Source organism: Dermochelys coriacea, chromosome 10 (assembly GCF_009764565.3).
Source record: "Dermochelys coriacea isolate rDerCor1 chromosome 10, rDerCor1.pri.v4, whole genome shotgun sequence".
NCBI classification, from domain to species: domain Eukaryota; kingdom Metazoa; phylum Chordata; order Testudines; family Dermochelyidae; genus Dermochelys; species Dermochelys coriacea.
Window position 1 is genome coordinate 78,184,661 of NC_050077.1, and position 22,484 is coordinate 78,207,144.

Here is a 22,484-nt window from a genome sequence, read left to right on the forward strand (position 1 = left end):
GACAGATAGGGAAACTGAGGCATAGAGGCTAAGTGACTTGCCCAAGGTCACACGGGAAGTCTGGCAGCCCAGGGAACTGAACCTGTGTCTCCCAGGAGCTACATTCATTGTCCTAACCACTGGACTATCCTTCTTCTCCTTGATAAAGTAGTGGTCAGAGTTAAGAGTCTTGCAAGCTCTAGTTGAAATGAAAAGCACCAGCAATCCTACCATTGTATGTCATTTTTGGAAACAGGTTGTTTTGTTTTTGTTTTTTTTCCTCAATGTGTTTCTTCATCTAACAGGGCTTTGCTTTACAAGAAGTTACAGCTGTATAAATATTCTTGTTTTTTTTTGTGATGCAAAGTGGTTGATTGACCTAGATTGGTCTTGGCCAGAGACAGGTCAGCATGGGAAGCACTCACAGATACTTTCAAATTATTCACATGTGGCAACCAGGCAAATAAACAATATGCAAACCACCTGCCAACTCTTGTAGGTGGCACCCTGCATCATCTGTGATAGCAGCCATTTCCCCATGTAGTACTTTGTATTCTTGAAAGATTATTTTCCATCCCCTACTTTACTCTACCCTATGTGTTACATGTGAGTGCAACATGTATACTTTGTATTTGCTTTCTGTTTATGTTGCAGAGGCAAATTTTGCATGCACTCAGCAACACTTACATTATATTGTGTTCTTCCTTGTGTACCTGGCTTCCCAAATATCTCATTATTTCCCAGAGCTCTGATGTTTGTTTTTGGGTAAATTCAGATTGGAAGCATGAGGTCAGAATTAATTATGGCAAACTGTCGCTGATGGATAATCTAACGGGGGTTATATAACTGTGTCTGCTTTGGGCTGGGTCTTGCAAACCCTGACTCCTGCATCCTGATGCACGCATCTACTAAGGTCAAAACAAGACCCTTCTCTGACTAGAGGCCAAATTACTCATGAAAGTTGGTAGTGAGTGGGAAAGATTGACAGTCCAATACTGGATCATTTTGATGTGCACTTGCTATTAAAAAACATTTTCAAAAGGAACAGGCTGTAGTACTGCCCACCTGAGGGCTGTGGTGTGCTTAGATCTTCACTGGTTTAACAAGGTTGGGAATGAACCGTGTCCTAGGGCTGTCTGGTCCTGCCAGTGTGGAAAGAGGATGACCGAGGACCAGAAATTGTTGCGACACTGTTATGGGTCTGTCTGCATTAATACCACAGGGTGCGGTGGCAGGGGGTGATTTGAGGTCATGCAGACATACCTGAACTAGTTTTAATCCAGCTATCTCGGGTGCCATTAGCAGTGTAGCCATGGCAGTTCCGTGAATGAGTACCAGGTTCCAGGTAGGCTTGTCCAGGCCATACTGAAGTGCATTCTACCACAGGTTCACTGCTACCAGTACCTGAGCTGGCTAGACTACCGCTGGCTTGGGTATGTCTATGTGAGCTGCAATCGCATCCCATGACTGTGCTGTAGGCCAATGGTTTCAACCAGAGGTACCGTACCCAAGGGGGGTACACAGAAGTCTTCCAGGGGGTGCATAAAAAGCACTAGCGAAGTCAGTACAAACTAAAATGAGAACATCAGCAAGGTTTCAGTAACAGTGTGCTGTGACACTTCCTTGTATTTTTATGTCTAATTTTTGTAATCAAGTAGTTTTTAAGTGAGGTAAAACTTGGGGGTAAACAAGACAAATCTGACTCCTGAAAGGGGTACAGTAGTCGGGAAAGGTTGAGAGCCACTGGTGTAGACATACCCTTAGTCTCCAAAAGGCTTGTCTATGTTTGAGTGTTAATTCACATTAAGGGAGGGGGTGATTTTTAAGTGCACTGGCTATTTTGGACTAAGTCCAGGTATAGACAAGCTGTATTAATCATGCTTAGATATGGTCATTTTCGTAATGTAGCTGAATCCTAAGTGAAATGCAAACCTCAATAGTACAATCTAACAATATGCTGAAATTGTTTAACCGTTGTCCGATAATATAGCTGCAATTGAAACAAGTGTTTGGAATTACAATGACAACATAGAGCTGTTGTTCCATGACATGCCTTTTGTATCTGACAGATTGACCAAAAACAGTTTGATAAAATTTTGGAGCTGATAGAAAGTGGGAAGAAAGAAGGTGCCAAGCTGGAGTGTGGGGGTTTAGCCATTGGAGACAGAGGTCTGTTCATAAAACCCACCGTGTTTTCAGAGGTTACTGACAACATGCGAATTGCCAAAGAAGAGGTACAGTACTCATCGGCGGGCTTAGATTTCCAGTCACATGTAGAAGCCACAGCCACAGTATTTTAACAGTGCTTTTCCTTCGTTATTTTCAGTGAGAGTCCCACTAATCTGAAAATTTTTCAGCCACGATCTTAGTAGATGTCAAGCAAAATAAACTGCTGAACATTGCAGAATTTATTAAGTTGACAGAGCATCCCAAAAAGCTGCATGGGGCAGAAATGAATTTCTGACATATCGGTAATAGGGGAATTTCCGGGGTTTATTTAAAAAAGAATCTGACCAATAACCGGAAGTGGAAATTTAATAAGAGGGGAGAGGGAAGGAGATATTGTCAAAGTTGTTAGAGCCAAAGTGTGATTACCTGTTTTTTCTTTTATCTGTTTGCATAATACATACAATTCCTGGGGGTCCCCCCCCAAATAAAACAAGTGTTTTCTTGCCCTTCTTTTTTCAAAATAAGTGCCAGCAGCATAGTGCTCATGAGCATGCTACAGTAACGTATCTGGGTATGAACTTCAGTTGTAAGCGTTCAGGCCCCCATTCAGAAAAGCACCTCCAATCAGGAAAGCTTCTTAAGCCCCCATTAAAGTCAATGGCACTTAAGCACATGTTTAAATTTAAGCGTATGCTTCAATGTGGTGCCGAATTAGGGTTTCATATAGTTGCTATGAACATTACTGAAAACGAAACTATTTTTAATGGAAGGGCATTGACAGTATTTTTCTGACTTGCAAATTGCAATACTTCATTTACTAGTTACAGAAATTCCTCACCTACCTGCTCCCCCTCCATGATCAGAAAATTCTTGGACCATCTAAATCCGCAGTTACATATTATACGTAGCTGGCTATGTAGGGTACCATGTGCTGTTTGTGCCCCTTACTGGATGGAATAAGAACTTCTCAACTGTGCATGCCAGGGTTTATGCTGCCCAAAGTTAGGAGACGTTCCCCTTTAGCTCCAGGGATATGCCCCCTGTGCTTTTGGGCATGATGATCTAAGTTCTAACCCCACTGTTGCCATAAAGCCATGAGTAGTTGTAGTGCCTCCGAGTGAAAGCCTGACGTTGGAACTCATGGACAAGTTAGAATATTCCAATAACCTACAAAGAGAAACTTGGTGAGCCCAATAATTGCAGATATAAACACTATTCTTCTCTTGCTGATATCCTTGTTTGTGCTGGCTCAGTCATCCTAGTGTCAAAATACTGGGAAAACTAGACTTGTAAGTCAGAAGCTCTGGTTTTCAGTGTTGAACAGCAAGCAAGCTGAAACAAGCGGCATGTGATTAGACCCTGAGGTGTCCCTTTGAAACAGTATTAACTAATGTATTTCCATTGGGAAATGGAATGGGAATAAAGTGGCTGCCAAGGTCCTATTGACACTCTTGTCCGATAGTTTAGCCTAGACTTTTTATGGGGACACTTATTGTGTACTCCTGGGAAAGAAAGTGTTGTCTTGATGTGTCAGATCTGCCATGCAGTCTCTGAGGAACCTGGAAAAATCTCAGTCAATCTGGGCATGAGTGTCCTAAAAATAGAGAAGAATAAGAGCTGAACAGATAATCCCACGATGAACCTCTTTCAAATGAGTTACCTCCAGATCCCAAACTCATGATTCATGGGGCTTCTCCAGTTTCTTTCATTTGCAGTTTTGCTGCAAATATGTCCTTTTACTCTGTCTGCTAGCAAGACTCCATTAAGAACACAGACTTTAAAAAGGCAGGAATTTGCAACAACTTGTTTGAAGTCGATCTTTTTGTGAAACAATTGATTTAAGCTCTTGCAGGGGATGTCCCTGTGGAAAGCTACATGTGGGAGCATGTCTCCATTGGATACTCCAGTGGAGTATCAGCCAGCATAGCATATGATCATCAAAACATAGAAGTCTCCTGGCATTGCTTCTGTATTGTACTTCATAAGAAACTTCAGCCCACTTGTGCTCAGGAAAGTAGGCTTGTACTATTTTGTGGCTGCAGATTGCTCTTATAAATACACGAGCCAGGTTATGCACCTGCAGAGCGAGTGCATGCAGAAGTGGTGGGCAGCCACTTGTGTGTGCAAAATCAGCGGCTTGTATCAACAAAGTTATAGAAAACCAGAGACTGTAGAAAACCTGGGTGAAAATGTATGTAAATGTTGTACATTTCAACTACAGCAAGTGCCTGTTAAGCCTATAGAAAGTTAGAGTTCTGAATGGAGAAAGAATGAACCATTTTAAATGTATCCAGAACTAACTCTTGCCCATTTTAACCAGATAATTTTTGCTCATGTAGATTACAAGATTCTATAATGCGAAGGAAAATCTTTAATCTTCTGAGCTTTGCATAGGTCTATTACTGTAGCACCTCACTTCACGCTGCGCCTGAACCAGATTCCATTGGCAATCAGTGGGGAGTTTTGTCATTGGCTTCCACAAGAGCAGGTCCATCATACAGATTTAAAACATTAAAACACCAAAACTGAAGACATCCATGTAACATTTCTAAGTTTTAATTTTCAGAACACTCCCTGATCTTTGCAGACTAATGCCAGTTTAATTGTTTACAGATTTTTGGACCAGTGCAGTCAATAATGAAGTTCAAAAGTATAGAAGAGGTCATAAAAAGAGCAAATAACACTGAATATGGACTCACAGCAGCAGTGTTCACAAAGAATCTGGACAGAGCTCTGACATTAGCTTCTGCGCTGGAGTCTGGAACAGTCTGGTAAATGTGTTTCTGCCTATGGGATTGCAATACACCGAGGTAGTTTACAATGTGTATGAGCCCTGCTGACCAGTAGCACTGACCCTGAGCTCCCTTCCTCTTGAAATTTTGTCCTAAGAAGCAATAGCTATTGCTCAAAATGAGATAGTGAGGGTGAAATGTATTTTAGAGAAACCAAACTGTTTTAGTTCCCACACATTTTAAATGTACTCTCTCCAATGGAAAATCCCAACAGCATATGCTCCCTTATCGATTAACATGGTTATGCCTTCTGAGAAGCTTTATTATATAATTATTCGCAAAAAGAAAAGGAGTACCCGTGGCACCTTAGAGACTAACAAATTTATTAGAGCATAAGCTTTCGTGAGCTACAGCTCACTTCATCGGATGCATTTGGTGGAAAAAGCAGAGGCATTTTTCCACCAAATGCATCCGATGAAGTGAGCTGTAGCTCACGAAAGCTTATGCTCTAATAAATTTGTTAGTCTCTAAGGTGCCACGGGTACTCCTTTTCTTTTTGCAAATACAGACTAACACGGCTGCTACTCTGAAACCTGTCATTATATAATTATTGTATAAGGTCTCAGACAAGGTAACAAACCGGTTTGAACAGTAGATGGCGCCATGTTAACAGTTAAAGAGGCAAGTCAGTATTTTGTGTACAAAGCTCCTTATTTAATATAAGACAGTTTAAAGAACTGGGCTGAAATCCTGGCCCCGCTATAGTCGATGGCAGTTTTGCTCTGGTGCCTGATAGAAAAGATTTTTTAAAAACCGCACTATTTAGAAACAATACTTTGTATTTATCCAAGTTTTTTTCAGCCTCTGCCTCGGTAAGGATATTTACTGGAGAATAGGGTCTTCGGCTTTGAAGAAGGCATTCACCACTCTTCTTCATGTGATGCTACAATCCTGTCTGTTGCAACAGACCAAATCCTGCTCACCTTGCTTAGGTGCTGTAGTCAAGGGATCAGGATTTGAATCCTTGTAATCACACCACAGCTAGTGTCCTATAGAAGTAGGACCTCGGTGGAGCTAGTGTAACATATGCTCACCAGTAGGTTACACTAGCAATTTCTACTCTCACCACAACACAGAGGTGTCTAATGCAATTGTATTCCTACACCCATCGCTACGGGTTGAGCCAGCATGTACTCTGGACAGTAGCAAAACAGTTGCAGCTGAGGCGGGCATGTCTATACAAGGAAATAGGTTATATTTTTAAAAAGTGTGTTTTAAACGAGACTTGGAAACTATTATAGACACAGTTTAAGACATTTACATACGTGTTCGCTGGACCTGGCTGGAAAATGGACAAAAAGGATCAATCTTTTTAGAGAATGATGGTTTCTCAAATATTCTGTCTCCTGCTATGATAAAATCAAACTCTGTGGCTGAAATGACCAAAATGTAGTGAATAAAACACCTAGTGAAGTATATAAAAGGGAAGAGATACATGTTTGTCAGGCAACTCATGACTATTAATAAACATGAATATATTTTCCCCCATCTTCCAAGTGTTTAATCTGATAAATTATGTTTGACCATAGGATCAACTGCTACAATGCCCTTTATGCACAAGCTCCTTTTGGTGGTTTTAAGATGTCAGGAAATGGCAGAGAACTGTAAGTTTGTTTTGGTTTTTTTGGTTTTTAATTCAGTTTTGTTTTCTCTTTTCTATGTAGAAATTTAAATGCAATATTGTAAGAGTGATGACTTAGTAAGGATTTCACCAAGCTTGCCTTAAACTGTTGGGGCTGGATTGCATTGCCCTTACACCTCTATGTTGTGATTTATACCAGTGAAACTTATCACAGAGTTTGAGAGCAGAAGGGACCACCAAATCAGTCTGACCGCCTGTATATCCTAGGCCACCAACCCCCCACATTAAACCCAGCAACCAAAAAAAATGAGACCAAAGTATTACAGCCCACAGGAGACTAGATTGTTACAGGCCCGAGGCCCCTACAACGGCAGGGAAATGATCAAGTGAGGGCAAGAGGGTGTAAAAACTTCCATTGTGATTTGTTCATGTGAATAGTGCCCTTAGAATCCCCCTCATCCAGAGTGCAAGTCATCCACAGCACTCAGTGCTCTCTGTCCTAAAACCGCTTTTCAAAACTCAGTTAACTAGCTCCTACTCTTGCCTTAACGATAATGGATACTTCCTTGCCAGGTAAACATCAGACCAAGGCTGTCATGTGATGAATTCCCCTTGCTTCACCTGCTGATGGAGGTCAGGGCTTGGGAAGGTGTTTGGGGATGGGTTCATGTGGTTATACAGAGAGCCTGCCAGAGAGAAATGAATTCTGCCTCCCACATTCCAAGGCTTTTCAGTCACTGAAGGGCTGCTAGCTTTTTCTCAGTACCTCTGGAAATCAGGTCTGTCTCAGGTTGGTCACCCCAACATTCTAGCACCCAACTTAGCGTCCACCCTTGAAAATTTTGGCCCAACATCCCATGAAAATCAGTGGCAGGACTGGGAATAGAACTCACATTTCCAGAGGCGGATTCATTGCTGCATAGGAGAAGAACTTACCCTGTTCAGGGGCTTCCTAAGGACCTGCTTTGTCCTAACCACAGAGCTCCTTCCTAGGTGTTAACTCACAATCTATTATTAACCATTTCAATTGGCTTTGTTTTGGAAGAGAAATGTGTTCAGATGCTTGATTTGCTAAACAAGATGGAGAGCAAGGATGATGAATGATCCCTCCAAAGGATTATAAAGACCATGAGAAAATTGTATAGGTTTCCTTCACCTGAGGGCCTGCCTAATTAGATAATCTCATCAGGACTTTATCCCCTGGCCAATGAAGAGAAAAGGGGCAAATCCCCTCTCCCCACCCCCGACCTGGACGAAATATAATGAATGCACCTATCATCCAGTTAGTTGTTCTACGCTAACATTATCTCTTAAGCCACACACTACAAGTTTCCCCCGCCCCCATATTTTATATATGTATATACAGTACATGCTCCCACACAGAAGCTTATTTTATTCTAAGGAAGAAGAGAGCAAGTGTAATTTTACTTACTGTCTGTAATTTTAGTTAGTGTGCACGCGGTGCCTTTCCTTCTGCAGACTCCCAAAATGCTTCATGAATTCCACAAAGCTGGGAATTGAGACATTCCTCATGTCAATATTAGCCACTCAACTCTTGCTAGACTTGTATCAAAGCTTACTCTCTCTCTAGAAAGTGCATTATGAGTAGGGCCCTATCAAATTCACGGCCATGAAAAATACATCATGGACCATGAAATCTGGTCTTTTGTATGCTTTTACCCTATGCTATACAGATTTCACAGAGGAGACCAGCGTTTCTCAAACTGAGTTGTCGGGGGATTGTAAAGTTGTTGTGCCTTCAGATCTGGGCTCCCAACCAGCCATCCCCGCTCTCCAGCTGCCCAGCTCTGAAGGCATCGCCGCTGCCAGCAGCAGCGCAGAAGTAAGGGTAGCAGTACCGCAAACACCCCCCCCACACACACACACACACTACAACCTTGCAACCTCCTGACAGCTCCTTTTTGGGTCAGGACCCCAACAATTACAACACCATGAAATTTCAGATGTAAATAGCTGAAATCATTAAATTTACGATTTTTTAAATCCTATGACCATGAAATGTACCAAAATGGACAGTGAATTTGGTCAGGGCCCTAATTATGAGACACGATGGGTCAGCTCTCCAGCTGCTGTAAGTCAGCAGAGCACCATTGGCTTTGATGAACCTATGTTGATTTAAAGCAACTGATGATCTGGGCCTGCATAGCTTATATAAAATGTAGCAATACTATGAAATAAGACACGCTGAGTGAAAGCAGCGATCATACATGAAAATGTAGTATAATAAAACTGGCAAATGTAAGCGCTGTAACTGCTTTATTTTTTCTTTCAGTGGTGAATACGCTCTGGCAGAATATACTGAGGTGAAAACCGTCACTATTAAACTATCCCAGAAGAATCACTGAGAGAGCTGGAGGCCGAAAAATTCTGACACTCTGAATGTGACACGCAGACATGGGGGACAAGTTCAAAACATGGGGAAAGGGGTGGGGGGGAAGAAAACAGCACTTCTTTTTTCAAACAGAACTTTTTTACTTTATAGAAACTTTGAATCTACTGGAATGCTTGTCGATTAGCTTTTGGAGATGGAATTTAATTGACCTATCAGCTGTTCGTTCTGTGCCCTCACATGCTGTATGCTGCATTCAGTGGACTAGTCCTTGGCTTTACATCAGTCTCTTACCAGTGACCAAACTTTTGGTCACACAGTGCTTTACAGGAAGTCTGCTTTTATCATACCGTGGCTTTGAAGGCAAAATCACCCCCAATGTCATATTAGAGAGACCCAAGGCATCACGAGCATGGAATGTTGAAAGACCTGTGGACTTTAGCTGGTGTAAACCAACATAGCTCCATTGACTTCAGCGGCATTGCTGCTGATTAAGCCAGTATAATAGCACTGAAATCACAGGAGTTATATTGGGGTGAAGAGGAGAATTGAGCCCTATGGGGAGGGCGGAGTTTGTTTTTGGGGAAGGTTATGTAAAGCACTTTTATCTGAAAGAGTTGTCTTGGTCTCTCTAATACACACACATCCTCCATAATGATGACAGTGTAGCCCCATTGATGTCAATAGTGGGTTTGCCATCGACTTCAGTGGGACCAGTTTCATCCTACATATTTAGACTGGAGGGGGAGGGGAACTTTTGTACCCCATGTATTGTGATAAATGTACTCTACACGTACTGAAAACAAGTCATTGACTCGCTAACCTGTCTGGCTTCAGAAGAGTTCATACAGTGTATGATAAATCTTCACTAAGGCACTTTTCACAAGAGGATTTTGCACTGCATCTACAGTAATGACGTCAGCGCTCCTGCCAGTCTTGTAGCAGGGCACGCACACTGCAGAAAACATTCATGGGATAGAAAACCAAACAGAAATCTTCCAAAAGAAACAGAAGGATGGAGAGACAGCAAGACATGCGTCTCACTTCTCTGCCATCATCATTATCCCAACATGTGAATCTTATTTTGTTCAGCTGGAGCTGTTCGTTATGTTGAGCAGGATTAGTAAACTCTCCTAAATCTCTGTTTCCCCCCACCCCCAGATGAATGTAATTTAACAGTTTTCTGAAAATACACTATGAAAAAGAAATTGCTCCCAGGCCAGGACTGTTATGCAAAGTTTCAACTGTCTTCATTCCATGGGCTAAATCACCGAGGGTCTATGCTGGAGGAAGCCATTTTGCAACCTGTAGGTGGGCAGTGGTATAAAATTCCTGCCATGCTGGCAATCGGGCCCCAAATTGGGCAGCACCGGCAGGGGAGGGTGACTGGAAGATGCTCTGATTCCACAGCCAGTTCCAGCAAGGCTCTGTGTACAATCCTCAACCAAGATCAAAGCTGAGGGAAGGCAGGTGATGGGCAAATACCCCACTCAGGCATCATGGGAGCAAATTGGCCTGAGGTGCATAACTCCTTTGTGTTGTACCTAGGACTCCTAAGGCAGCAAATGCCTGTTGACTTCACTGGAGTGCTCATAAGGGCCTTTTGTTGTCAAAGGGAATTATGCAGGTGGCTAAAGCAGCAGTAGATCACAAACCCCAGAAATTAGGGTTTAAAGTGGAAATGCATTGTGGGGCAAACGGCAAAGCTAGAGCCTAACCCAATATCTTTCTTCACCAGATGCACCTCCTGGATAAGTAAGAATTATTACCGTGCTGATAGATGAGGAGGTATGAAAGAAGTTTGCGTGGGGCTGAACTCCCTTGTTAGTCACTTCATCTTGAAAGAAATGAGGCTTTTGTACATCTTAATCTCTGATCACTCATAAATAACATACCACTGACAGCTGTACACAACTGGCTGGGGGTGGGGGGGAGTGTCTGCTCTCCCATGGATGTAGGAGGTGGGACTTCCACAGATACATCTCCCCACCTAAATGCAGAAGAGATCCCATGAAAGTCCAAATGGGAAAACTGTAAATATATTTCTATTTTTATAGTACATTTAGCGAGATCTCAACTGTCTTATCAGACAAGCATTTTACTATTGCCAACTTACGTTTTCTAGAGCTACAAGCAAATGATCTGGAGGCAAGGTAAATAGTAAAATGAAGCTGGAATAACAATAATAATAACCAATATAGCTTTCCGTATTTTTTTTGCTTGTTAAACATCTTGTGGGAATGAAAACATGACAACATCTGAAATGTACAATCTTTTTTAGCATTTGGTTTTTATATATAATATTTTCACCTCTTTTTTTTCCTCAAGTTAAACAAATGACTTAGTAATGTATTCTCTTACTATATAAATCAGGGTTTGACTTTACACACTGAATTTTCTAAATTATATATCAAGTAACATTAGCCACTAACATAAAATGACCCGTTAGAGGATTTATATTCTTTCATTGCACAGTAATACTTTTCATATGAAATATTGCTTAATTTTTTAAAAATATATTTATAAATTAGAGTACAGTTAATCTAATGTATTTTTATAGCTGAAGGAACATGGAAATGCTATATGTGTTTAAACCTCATGTATATATTTAGAATATGGGTATCCTTTTTTAATATTAGCTTTTCAATTCTTAATAAAAATGTTTAACTTTTTGTGGTATGGTTTGTATAATGTTACAGGTGTGATCTTCCTCTTTCTTTTCTCCCCCTCATCCCATTATCATTCTGGAGCTGTCTGGAAGTTTACAAAAATTGGAATTTTGATTTTTGTGAACGTTTTGGCTTGTTTCTGGACCAGCTCTCTTCATTCCCTACATGGTGTTCTCTGCTTCTTCTTCCTCTCTCCTTTGTGCTTCTTTCCACAACTTCTCTCTAGTCCTGTCCAATCATTTACACCCTTGCATCACCACACACAGGGCTTGGAAATGTTGCCAGACACTTTGGCCTTGTGTAAGTGCTTTGGGTAGCTGGAGCTTTAACAGCCAGAGTACCTAGCCTACTACCCAAGATGCATATGCAAGAGTCCCACTGTCCAGGATCAAGTCTCAGATGAAAAGCCAGCTCCCCCTACCATTGCTACCACAGTGCTAACCCTAGTCCCTGCTTGGGAGCCGGGGCCTTTATTTTTCCCTAGCATCCTGTAGCTAGTAGGTGCCTGATAAAATAAAGCTCTTCCGACCCATTCCCCCTGCTTCCCTGTTCCATATACACGTCCTGCCCTACAATTTTAGCCTAAACTACTTGACATGGCTCCTTTAAGAAAAGGTAAGCAACAATGAGGATGTAGTGGGCCCACTCTTGCAGTAGACTGTAATCCAGTAAACCTTCCATTAGAGACAGTGGGTTTTGTCCAAATAAAAACTGCAGGAGAGAGACTGGGATGAAACAAAAAAAAACCCCAACCCTGTGCTTGTGGGGGATGTGGTTCAGACCTGGGTCTGTGTTTATAGCAGGCTAGCATGTCTGGCTCAACAAGACAGGGTACTGAAGTCCCAAGATAGCAGGGAAAACAGGCTCAAGGGTAGTTTTAGCACATCAGGTGACAGTCCCAAGGGGGTCTCTGTGACCCCATCCGTCACTGTGATCAGACTTGCACCCACTCACTAACCCTCCTTTCACATCATCTCTGAATTTGGCCTGTTGTGTCAAAATGACAAAATGTTTTTATTTAAAGTTTTCATGTTTTTTAAGCCAATCTGATGATTTGGGGGCGGACACATGACTTTTGGCAATACTGATTGCCAGTCTCAAACATGAAAAAAATCATGAGGGAGGCCAGAAAAAATCATGAGATGGGCATAAAAATCACAAGAATTATAAAAATAATAAATTCTGAATTTTTTATTTGCCTTTATGGTTACAGAAGTGCATATATTTTTAAAAAATGAAATCTGAGTTTTTCATGCAATCATATAACTCCAGGAGGTAGGGCTTTCAGAAAAATACTAAATATTAGAAAACTTGTCTACATGATTCATCAATTCAAAAGACAGAAAGGTTCACCATGATCATCTAGTCTGCCCTCCTGTATAACACAGGCCATAACGCTTCCCAAAAATAATTCCTAGACCCTATCTTTTAGAAAAGCATCTAATCTTTAATGTGGACTGGAGGGATGTAAATTTTAGTCCACACTAGCATGTTGTGCACTAACTGATCCTGCTCGTGTGCACAAAAAGTTTCCTAGTGCGTGTTAATGTAGACTCGTTTTAGACAGTACTACGCCCAGAAGAGAACTTTTAATGCCTGCCAGCAGGGCTCCAAGGGCCAGTCTAAACTTCATACCCCTCTGGTGCGGCCTAAAGCACTGTGCAGATAAGCCCTTAATCAAATTGTGAGAGTGGCCACATTGGCAAAGCGGGCGTAAAACACTGCCCAATCCCCTTGTATACCTTCTGTGTGCATGTAAATGACACACACACATACACTCCCCTTTCTCCTCCCCTCAACCTCACCCTCACACACGCCCCTTTCTCCTCCCTCCCTCCCCTCAACCACACATATATTCAGCCCCCCACGCCCCCTCCCCTCACATTCACCCCCCCACATGCCCCTTTCTCCTCCCTCCCTCCCCTCAACCACACATATATTCAGCCCCCCACGCCCCTTTCTCCTCACACTCACCCCCCCACGACCCTTTCTCCTCTCCCCTCCCCTCCCCCTCACCCCCCACACACGCCCCTTTCTCCTCCCTCGCTCCCTCCCCTCAACCACACACACATTCAGCCCCCCACGCCCCTTTCTCCGCCCCCTCCCCTCACATTCACCCCCACACATGCCCCTTTCTCCTCTCCTCTCCCTCCCTTCACCCCCCACACATGCCCCTTTCTCCTCCCTCCCTCCCCCCCCTCAACCACACACATATTCAGCCCCCCACGCCCCTTTCTCTGCCCCCTCCCCTCACCCTCACCCCCCACACACGCCCCTTTCTCTGCCCCCCTCCCCTCACCCCCCACACACGCCCCTTTCTCCTCCCCCCGCCCCTCACACTCGCCCCCACATGCCCCTTTCTCCTCCCTCCCTCCCCTCAACCATACACATACTCAGCCCCCTCACCCCCTTTCTCCTCCCCCCTCCCCCACACTCACCTCCCCATACCCTTCTCCTCCCTCCCTCCCTCCCTCCCCTCAACCACACACATACTCAGCCCCCCCACGCCCCTTTCTCCTCCCCCCTCCCCTCAACCACACACATACTCAGCCCCCCCACGTCCCTTTCTCCTCCCTCCTCCCCCACACTCGCCCCCCATGCCCCTTTCTCCTCCCTCCTCCCCCACACTCGCCCCCCACCCCCTTTCTCCTCCCTCCCTCCCCTCAACCACACACATACTCAGCCCCCCACCCCCTTTCTCCTCCCTCCCTCCCCTCAACCATACACATACTCAGCCCCCCCACGCCCCTTTCTCCTCCCTCCTCCCCCACACTCGCCCCCCATGCCCCTTTCTCCTCCCCCCTCCCCCACACTCACCCCCCACATGCCCCTTTCTCCTCCCTCCCTCCCCTCAACCACACACATACTCAGCCCCCCACGCCCCTTTCTCCTCACCCTCCCCTCACACTCACCCCCCACCCCCTTTCTCCTCCCCCCACACTCACCCCCCATACCCCTTTCTCCTCCCTCCCTCCCCTCAACCAGACACATACTCAGCCCCCCACCCCCTTTCTCCTCTCCCTCCCCTCACACTCACCCCCCACCCCCTTTCTCCTCCCCCCTCCCCCCACACTCACCCCCCATACCCCTTTCTCCTCCCTCCCTCCCCTCAACCATACACATACTCAGCCCCCCCACGCCCCTTTCTCCTTCCCCCTCCCCACACTCGCCCCCCACGCCCCTTTCTCCTCCCCCTCCCCTCACACTCGCCCCCCACGCCCCTTTCTCCTCCCCCCTCCCCCACACTCGCCCCCCACGCCCCTTTCTCCTCCCCCTCCCCTCACACTCGCCCCCCACGCCCCTTTCTCCTCCCCCCTCCCCCACACTCGCCCCCCACCCCCTTTCTCCTCCCCCTCCCCTCACACTCGCCCCCCACGCCCCTTTCTCCTCCCCCCTCCCCCACACTCGCCCCCCACCCCCTTTCTCCTCCCTCCCTCCCCTCAACCACACACATATTCACCCCCTTTCCCCGCCCCCCGGATTGAGGAAGTGCCGGCCGCCCTGGCAGGCTGCGCACAGCCCTGGCTCCTCGCTCGCTCCTCTCCAGCCCTGCCGCCCCCCGAGCAGCCCCGGCCCGAAAGTCGCTGTGGCCGGAGCAGGCGGCGGCGTCCCGGCCCCGCACCCCAGAGCGGTGCCCCCGCCCTGGCAGGGACACTGCCCCCCTGGGGGGGCCGGAGGTACAGTGGCTTCGCGGGGTCCCCGCCGGGCTGCCCGGGCTCCTCTGCTTCTGCTTCTTCCCCTTCGCAGCCTCATGGCTGCGAGGACGGACCTTGCGGGCCCCCCCCCCCCCGCCCCCCGGCAGCAGGGCTGGCAACCTCCTGCCCTCCGCAGCAGGAGTTTCCCCTTGGTGGAGGGGGAAGCCGGGGTCTCCCTCGGGCCACCCAGGCCGGTATTTGTCTGGCCCCTCGCCATAGTATGGGCGCCCTGTTCCTGAATTGCCCCCCCCCCCCCCGGGCACTGCTGTGGCAAACACACGCCTGCCTTCCTACAGCGGGGTGCCTTTGAAGGGCACCCCCTGCACTGGAAAGGGGCTTGAAGTAGGTCCTGGAGGAGGTGATGCTGCCACCGGGAAGAGGGGTGTTTCCCCAGCTCTTTAAAGGGACACAGCGCCCCATGGGGCACACTGCGCTCCATAGCTTTGCCAGCCCTATGGCGAATGAGGTGTCGCCCCTAAATAGCCGCTGGATAGTCACCTCTGAGCTTTGAAGCTGCTTGGCACTGTGGGGTGCGTGGGGGTGTTTGGATGGCTTACACTGCGGCTGCTCTTTTGTAATCCACAGTCAAAGGGACCCTGTGGGGACAATCACCTTCCTTTATTTCAGAGTAGCAGCCGTGTCAGTCTGTATTCGCAAAAAGAAAAGGAGGACTTGGGGCACCTTAGAGACTAACAAATTTATTAGAGCAGAAGCTTTCGTGAGCTACAGCTCACTTCATCGGATGCATTTGGTGGAAAAATGCCTCTGCTTTTTCCACCAAATGCATCCGATGAAGTGAGCTGTAGCTCACGAAAGCTTATGCTCTAATAAATTTGTTAGTCTCTAAGGTGCCACCAGGCCTCCTTCACTTTCCTTGTCTTCCTTATGCGAGCTAGTTGAATAGCTTGCATAAATATCCGTTTCCCCAGTGAAAAGTGGCTTTCTGACAAAGGGTAAATTTTCATGACAAAATGTTTTTGTTTGAAGGTTTTCAGGTTTTTGTTGAAAAAACAAACGTTAGGGTTTTAATTTTTTTTTTAATTAAAAAGAAAAGTTTGTTTTTGCCAAAATATTTTTTCGGGGGGGGGGCGGGGGAGGAGGGCAAATCATTTCTTCACCCGCTCTCATCAGAATTTTAAAGATCGGATTTATTTTTAACCATTTCTGCTGGTCACATTGTTTGCTTTTCACCTGCTCTGGAAAAGGAAATTATACTCGTCTGTTTCACCTTTTGTTTATTCTATATGTGTTTGTATAGAATAATAAAGACAGGCCACATATTACATAGCACACAACAAGTCTAGATCCCTTTTCCTTACGGTCTAAGGCCCCAAGCTTCCAGACATTTAAGCATATGGTTAATTTTACTCATGTAAAAGCTCACATTGATATCGCTGGTTTCAGAGTAGCAGCCCTGTTAGTCTGTATTCGCACAAAGAAAAGGAGTACTTGTGGCACCTTAGAGACTAACAAATTTATTTGAGCGTAAGCTTTCACGAACTACAGCTCAAATACAGCTCAGCTCAGATTTAGCATCAGCTACAGCTTATGCTCAAATAAATTTGTTAGTCTCTAAGGTGCCACAAGTACTCTTTTTCTTATTGATATCACTGGGACTTCTTATCTGAGTAAAGTTAAATGCATGCCTATGTGATTAGAAGCTCAGGGCCTGTCTCAGTCTGGTGCTCAGGAGAAATTAAAGGGTGAGAAGAGGTTCACAAAAAGAAAACATTTCTATAGATGTGGATTGTTTGGGGTCTTTTTTAATAGAACCTAAATTTGGTATCCATAAAGGAAATGTTTGGGTTAAATAAGTTATAAGCAGGAAGCTGTTGTCCTTTCCTGAAAGCTGGTTGTTGAAGGGAAATAGCCTATATTAGCTTTAAGGAAAAACTTCATTTTATACAATAACCAACCATCAGGAAGCACGTTGGGGCTCCAGAATAGAAACACTTCACTTTTATAGTGCAGAATATTTATTATTATTATTACTTTCTACTTATATAGACCTCTCAGACAGTAATTTCAGAGTGCTTCATAAATAGTAATTAATCAAATGTTACTATATGTCTGGAGGGAGATAAATAATATAACCACTTTGCAGATTTGTAAATGGGCGCACACAGAATTTACCTGTGATTTGCTTAAGGTCACACAGCATACTTTTGTCAGAGGGGGAAACAGAACCCAGGAGTCCTTGCTCTGACCACTAGCTCTCCCTCTCTCTGCTGCTATGACCAGTGAAACAGTGTACAAATGCATTGTCACTTATCCCAAACTTGAGGTAGATTCCCAATTTTGACATGTGTCACTTGCAGAGCACTTAAAAAAGTCCTCAACAAATGACTTAAGTTGAAAGATGAGAAGCAATGTCATGGTATTGTGACAACTGATTTAATCACATGGGACATTAGGAGAAAGGTGGCAATCCAGTGGAGAATGCAACAGGTACAAAGGGTTGGCCTTGAATACAAACTCTCTTCTGTTTCCAACTTCTGGTTTTTTTTTGTATGTTTCTAATATTCTTTATCTAAATAAGCACAGGATGCTTTATTTTTCACTCTGTCTGCTTTTATTACACGTGATGAGCGATATTAGTGTCTGCCAGCATGTCGTTGCAGGGCACTAGACTAGATGAGCTCTTGAGGTTCCTTCCAGTCCTATGATTCTATAGAAGTAATTGGATTCTGTTTTTCTTCACAGAGCTTCTGGTGATCCAAGACAGCTGAAGATACATTGGCTTCCTATAAAGACCAAAGATGGATTGCTGTTTAGCAGGGATTTTGCCCTAACCAAATGCCAAGAGCCACATTCTCTTCTCATTGCATTGGTAGGTATTAGAGGTATTAATACCTCCTTCTGAGTGTGACTACGTCCTCACACTGCTTCATCCACATTCATGCTCCACGTCCTCACACTGCTTCATCCACATTCATGCTCCACAATATTACCTTGTGAATACCTCTGATACCATTCCTGGTCTTGGATGTGGCATAACATTGTTTTCAAATGCAGTGGTTTGAGCAAAGGACTCAAGATGCTATTCCAGTCTGCTCTTGACTTGGTGAGTAATCTTGGGCAAGTCATTGCACTTCTATGTGCCTCAATGTACTTACCTACAAAATGGGACTGATACATTCATAGGGGTATTGTAAGACTTAATGAAAGTTTATGAAGTGTTTTAAGATCTTTGGATGAAAAAGGCTGTGAATGCAAAATATTTTATACGATTTTATGTTAAAAAAATGGCAATAATTCCTTTAGCCTGTCTCTAAAAGTGAGCCATTTGTCTGCTAGTGAATCTTGAAGGAGAAGCTGGGCAGATGCTGAATGGAATCTAAATGTGCATTAAAATATATTGCTCCCTGCTCCTAATCCTGCTGAGAGGAATCTCGCAGAAACTACAGAATCTTGGGTAACACCAGCCTGTCTAATAGTCAATAGTTATTATACATTCCAGGACAAAAACTATGTTATTGAAGTTAAAAGTTAAGTGTATGTATCAGTAACTTAAGGGTAAAAAGCATTATAGTGGTGTTCTCCAAACCAACCATGACAAATCCAGGAAATTCAGGTTATACATAAAAGAAATTCAAAGGTGTTAAGGTATAGAAATACATATGTAAAACATCCCAACTTAGTTCAGTCTTGTATTGAGACCATGCAATAATAATATAATTATGGTTAAGGCATTTTGTAGTCTCAGATTAAATGAAATTGATTTTTAAAGACACATTTTCCCCCCCCCTCCCCTTCCTGGGGTCACTATAGGGGAGAGTGAATGATTAGGAGTTTCTGAAATCATGAATGGGATGATTTTCAAATATCTAATGGGCACAAAGTCCAGAAAACGAAAATTACTTTCCCCCACAATTTCTGAAATTGTGCAAATGTGTGCCATTGATTGTACTGCAAAGAAATGCCACCTAAGTCTGAATGTGTGGAAAGAACGATTGAACTAGTCTCTGCTCTGCAGAAAAAGTACAGATTCATGCTTGATGTAACTCAGTGGAGTTATGGTCAAGATGAATTTGAGCTGTGATCAGAGGTGGATTTACTATGAAACAAAGAGTGCCGTGGCACGGGGCCCCCAATGACAGGAGGCCACCCAAAATGCAGGACAAATCTCATCTGACAACCTGCCCCCGGGTCCCTGCTGATGGTGCAGCAGGACTCGGGCAGGCAGGCTGCCTGCATTTGGTGGCCGGTGACCAGTGGCCCCATGCTGCTCCCGGAAACTGACAGCTGCTGGCATGTCTCTGCGTGCCCTTGGTGGGGCAGAGGTTGCTCCACATTCTGCCCCTGCCCTAGGCAGTGCATGGAGACCCGCTCCCCGCAAGGGGTGTGCAGAAATGTGCCAGCAGCAGGGCTAAGGCGGCTCCCTGCCTGCGTTGCCTCCCTCCCTCCACGCCGCACCACTCACAGAAGCGACTGGTAGGTCCCTGCAGCTCCTGTGGGGAGGTGGTGGTGTCCCCGCACATTGTCTCCTGCCCCGATTGGGAGCTCCAGCCAATGGGAGCTGCAGGGACAGTGCCTGCAGGCAGCAGTGCGCAGAGAACCCCGGTTCCTCTCCTCACCTACGAGCTGCTGCCAGAGGGGTGCGCCGGTCACTCTGGGAGCTGTGCCGCCCAAGGTAAGTGCTGCCCCCCGACCCCTCCAGCACCCCAACCCCAGTCCAGAGCCTACACCCCACACCCAAACTTCCTCCCAGAGCCTGCACCCCTCACCCCTTCCCACACTCCAACCCCCTGCCCCAGCCCAGAGCCTGCACTCAGACTCCCTCCCAGAGCCCGACCCCCTGCACACCCTCCTGCACCCCAACCTCCTGCCCCAATCAAGGTACCTCACTTTATTGTCATTTATGTCCTATTACTTATAATATAGGAGAAGGATGAAGAAAAAAAGAATGAAAATTGGGGGGTGGGGGAGATAAGAGAGAATGTTATTTTTCTTGGCTGGGTTCCAAGGGGGTCCCCCAAAAATGAAGCTGCGCATGGGGCCCCACTAACTCTAAATCCGCCACTGGCTGTGATGTCAATCATTCAACCCTGCAGAAATATCACACACACTAAATCTTGGACTGCAGGCATTGGAAAGCAGAGAACCCTCCGTGTTAATAGTTTGCAAAATGACATGCTCTGTTATTTGGCAAATATTTTTGCTATTTTAGTTTTCTTAAAAAACAAACAAACAAACCCGCCAAAGTTGTTTGTCCAATCATTGTTGGGTGTTTTCACATGAAGTGACCCAAATTATCTGCTGATTTAATAACTCCCATGTTGGTCCTTGAAAATAATGGACTAGATCCTCTTTATAGAACAAAAGGGAGGAGTGGGGGTGATCAGGTATTTTCCACTGAATGAATCCGATGAAGTGAGCTGTAGCTCACGAAAGCTTATGCTCAAATAAATTTGTTAGTCTCTAAGGTGCCACAAGTCCTCCTTTTCTTTTCATGGAGGTTATGGCTCCCTGATCCTCAAGGCCTGATGCCACTTAGAGCTGCCACCGAACATAGCTAGGTTATACTACTGATGTGGGGTCCTTAATAGACCATGTACCAGTTGAGGACTGGCATGGCATAGCATAGCATAGCAGGGCTCGGCCGTGCCTCTTACCTACTCCAATGATACCCCTTGCTTTGGGAAAAGGGCCTGAGGTGCAGGGACTGGCTGCAGTATACATGCATCAGCAGAAAGTGCAATTCTACCACAGAGAAACACTCTGCTGGCCACTTGCAGTTGGGTTACTGCTCTTTTCACCCACCTCACTGGCACACAAGAGACATAACCCATCTAGTGAATCTGACCCTGCTCTCTGTCTACAGGTTTAAGGAGTATAATCCTAGGTCAGCCGCAATATAGACCATTAGAATTAAATGATCACTGCAATCGGATCTGTAAAATGGTGAACTTGTCAAATCAGACATGTGCAGGGTAAACAAACACTCCCTGTCTTGTAACGACTGGCTAGTAGAATTTACCCTGTCTAATTCCAAAGCAGGACAATCACATTGTTATTGGCTCACGCAGGTACTCCCACAAGCTGTAACATATTTTACTGGCAACCAAGTAGCACACAAAAATGCATTTCCTAGCTTTGAAAGCATCAAAAAATTCCATTCAATATGACCTTTAAAATCTAACATGCCACTGATCTACATAGCCTTAGGGCAAGCTGTAGCTGGAATGGGCATTTGGTCTTTGTTGCCAGACAAGCTCCACAAAGTGGGGATCACTAGAAATTGCATTTGTCTGTATGGACATAAAGTAGGACCAGACTCAAAGCTCTGCATAGAAATGAATCACTTGCCATTCACAGGTTTTGTAACGCATTGCCAACTTGACTTAAAGTCCTGTGAAATGAAGGAGGAATGTGAGGAAGCTGAATCCAGATCGGTTGAAGGATGAGTGTATTTTGTACAGCCCTTGCTCTTACACCCCAATTCAACAAACAGCTCTAGTTAGTAAAGCGCTGAAGCATCTGCTTAAGTCTCATTGGCTTTAATGGCACATAAGCACATACTTAATGTTCAGCACATGCTTAAGTGCTTTGCTGAATTGGGGGCCTCCTTTCATGCCTTTGATGGCATGCAGAAGACATGAAAGAAATGGATTAAAATCAGATCTTTTTAGTGATGCTCTGTTACATTAATGAAATAATTTACATACTGAAAGTGAAAGCAGAAAATAAAGGAACAAAGTATGCTAGCTGTGTGCATACTGTAAATGCCACACCAGTGTCAGACAGAAGACTTTTAAAAAGAGAACTCAACTTTAAACAGGTAAGAACTTCAAAATTCCCTGGGAGAGTGAGACAATCAATGTCCTGGTCGTTGCTAATTTTGCAGGGTGGTTAAAAGAAATGAACAGTTTGTAGCTCTCGGAAATGGAATATGGCTCCTTGGATATGTTCCTGCAAAATGTTGTTTATTTTGCAATGAACTCCTTGTGCATTACTGATCTAGATACAAAGTTTGTGCTCTTCTTTTCCCCTTGTATTCTTTCCTTCCATAGAGGATTTCCCCTTTTTGGTAACCAGATCAGTATTTGTTGGGGGTAATATGGAGTTTCTCAAGTGCACTCTTACTGGGACCCACAATTTCTGCTTAGATTTTGACTTCTTTTGTGACTGAAGATGCTTATGAAGTGGAATTTCTTTAGGAATTTTCAAGAATTCCCTCCAGCAGGTATACACCACTTCAGTGCTCAGCCTTTACACTGGCCCACTGAGAGTCAGAAACTAGATCTG

General features: G+C 44.8%; 2 protein-coding genes across 5 annotated transcripts in view; both read left to right on the forward strand.

The window, feature by feature from the left end:
• Positions 1-11,542, forward strand: part of ALDH1A3 (aldehyde dehydrogenase 1 family member A3) — a 52,910-nt gene extending 41,368 nt beyond the window's left edge. For both annotated transcript variants that reach the window (XM_038420143.2, XM_043494560.1), the window contains exons 10-13: positions 2,049-2,213; positions 4,762-4,919; positions 6,470-6,544; positions 8,816-11,542. In XM_038420143.2, the coding sequence (XP_038276071.1) occupies positions 2,049-2,213; positions 4,762-4,919; positions 6,470-6,544; positions 8,816-8,888 (471 nt within the window). In that variant the 3' untranslated portion in view covers positions 8,889-11,542. The remainder of the gene's footprint in view (positions 1-2,048; positions 2,214-4,761; positions 4,920-6,469; positions 6,545-8,815) is intronic.
• A 3,482-nt stretch (positions 11,543-15,024) lies between these two features.
• The window catches only part of LRRK1 (leucine rich repeat kinase 1), a 109,589-nt gene continuing 102,129 nt past the window's right edge, over positions 15,025-22,484 (forward strand). The window contains exons 1-2 of one of the 3 annotated variants that reach the window (XM_038418730.2): positions 15,025-15,218; positions 17,940-18,066. The gene's annotated coding sequence lies outside the window, so the exon portion shown is untranslated. Of the gene's footprint in view, positions 15,219-17,939; positions 18,067-21,906; positions 22,018-22,484 lie in introns of those variants that run through there. The other 2 variants (XM_043494558.1, XM_043494559.1) reach the window with 2 other exon arrangements.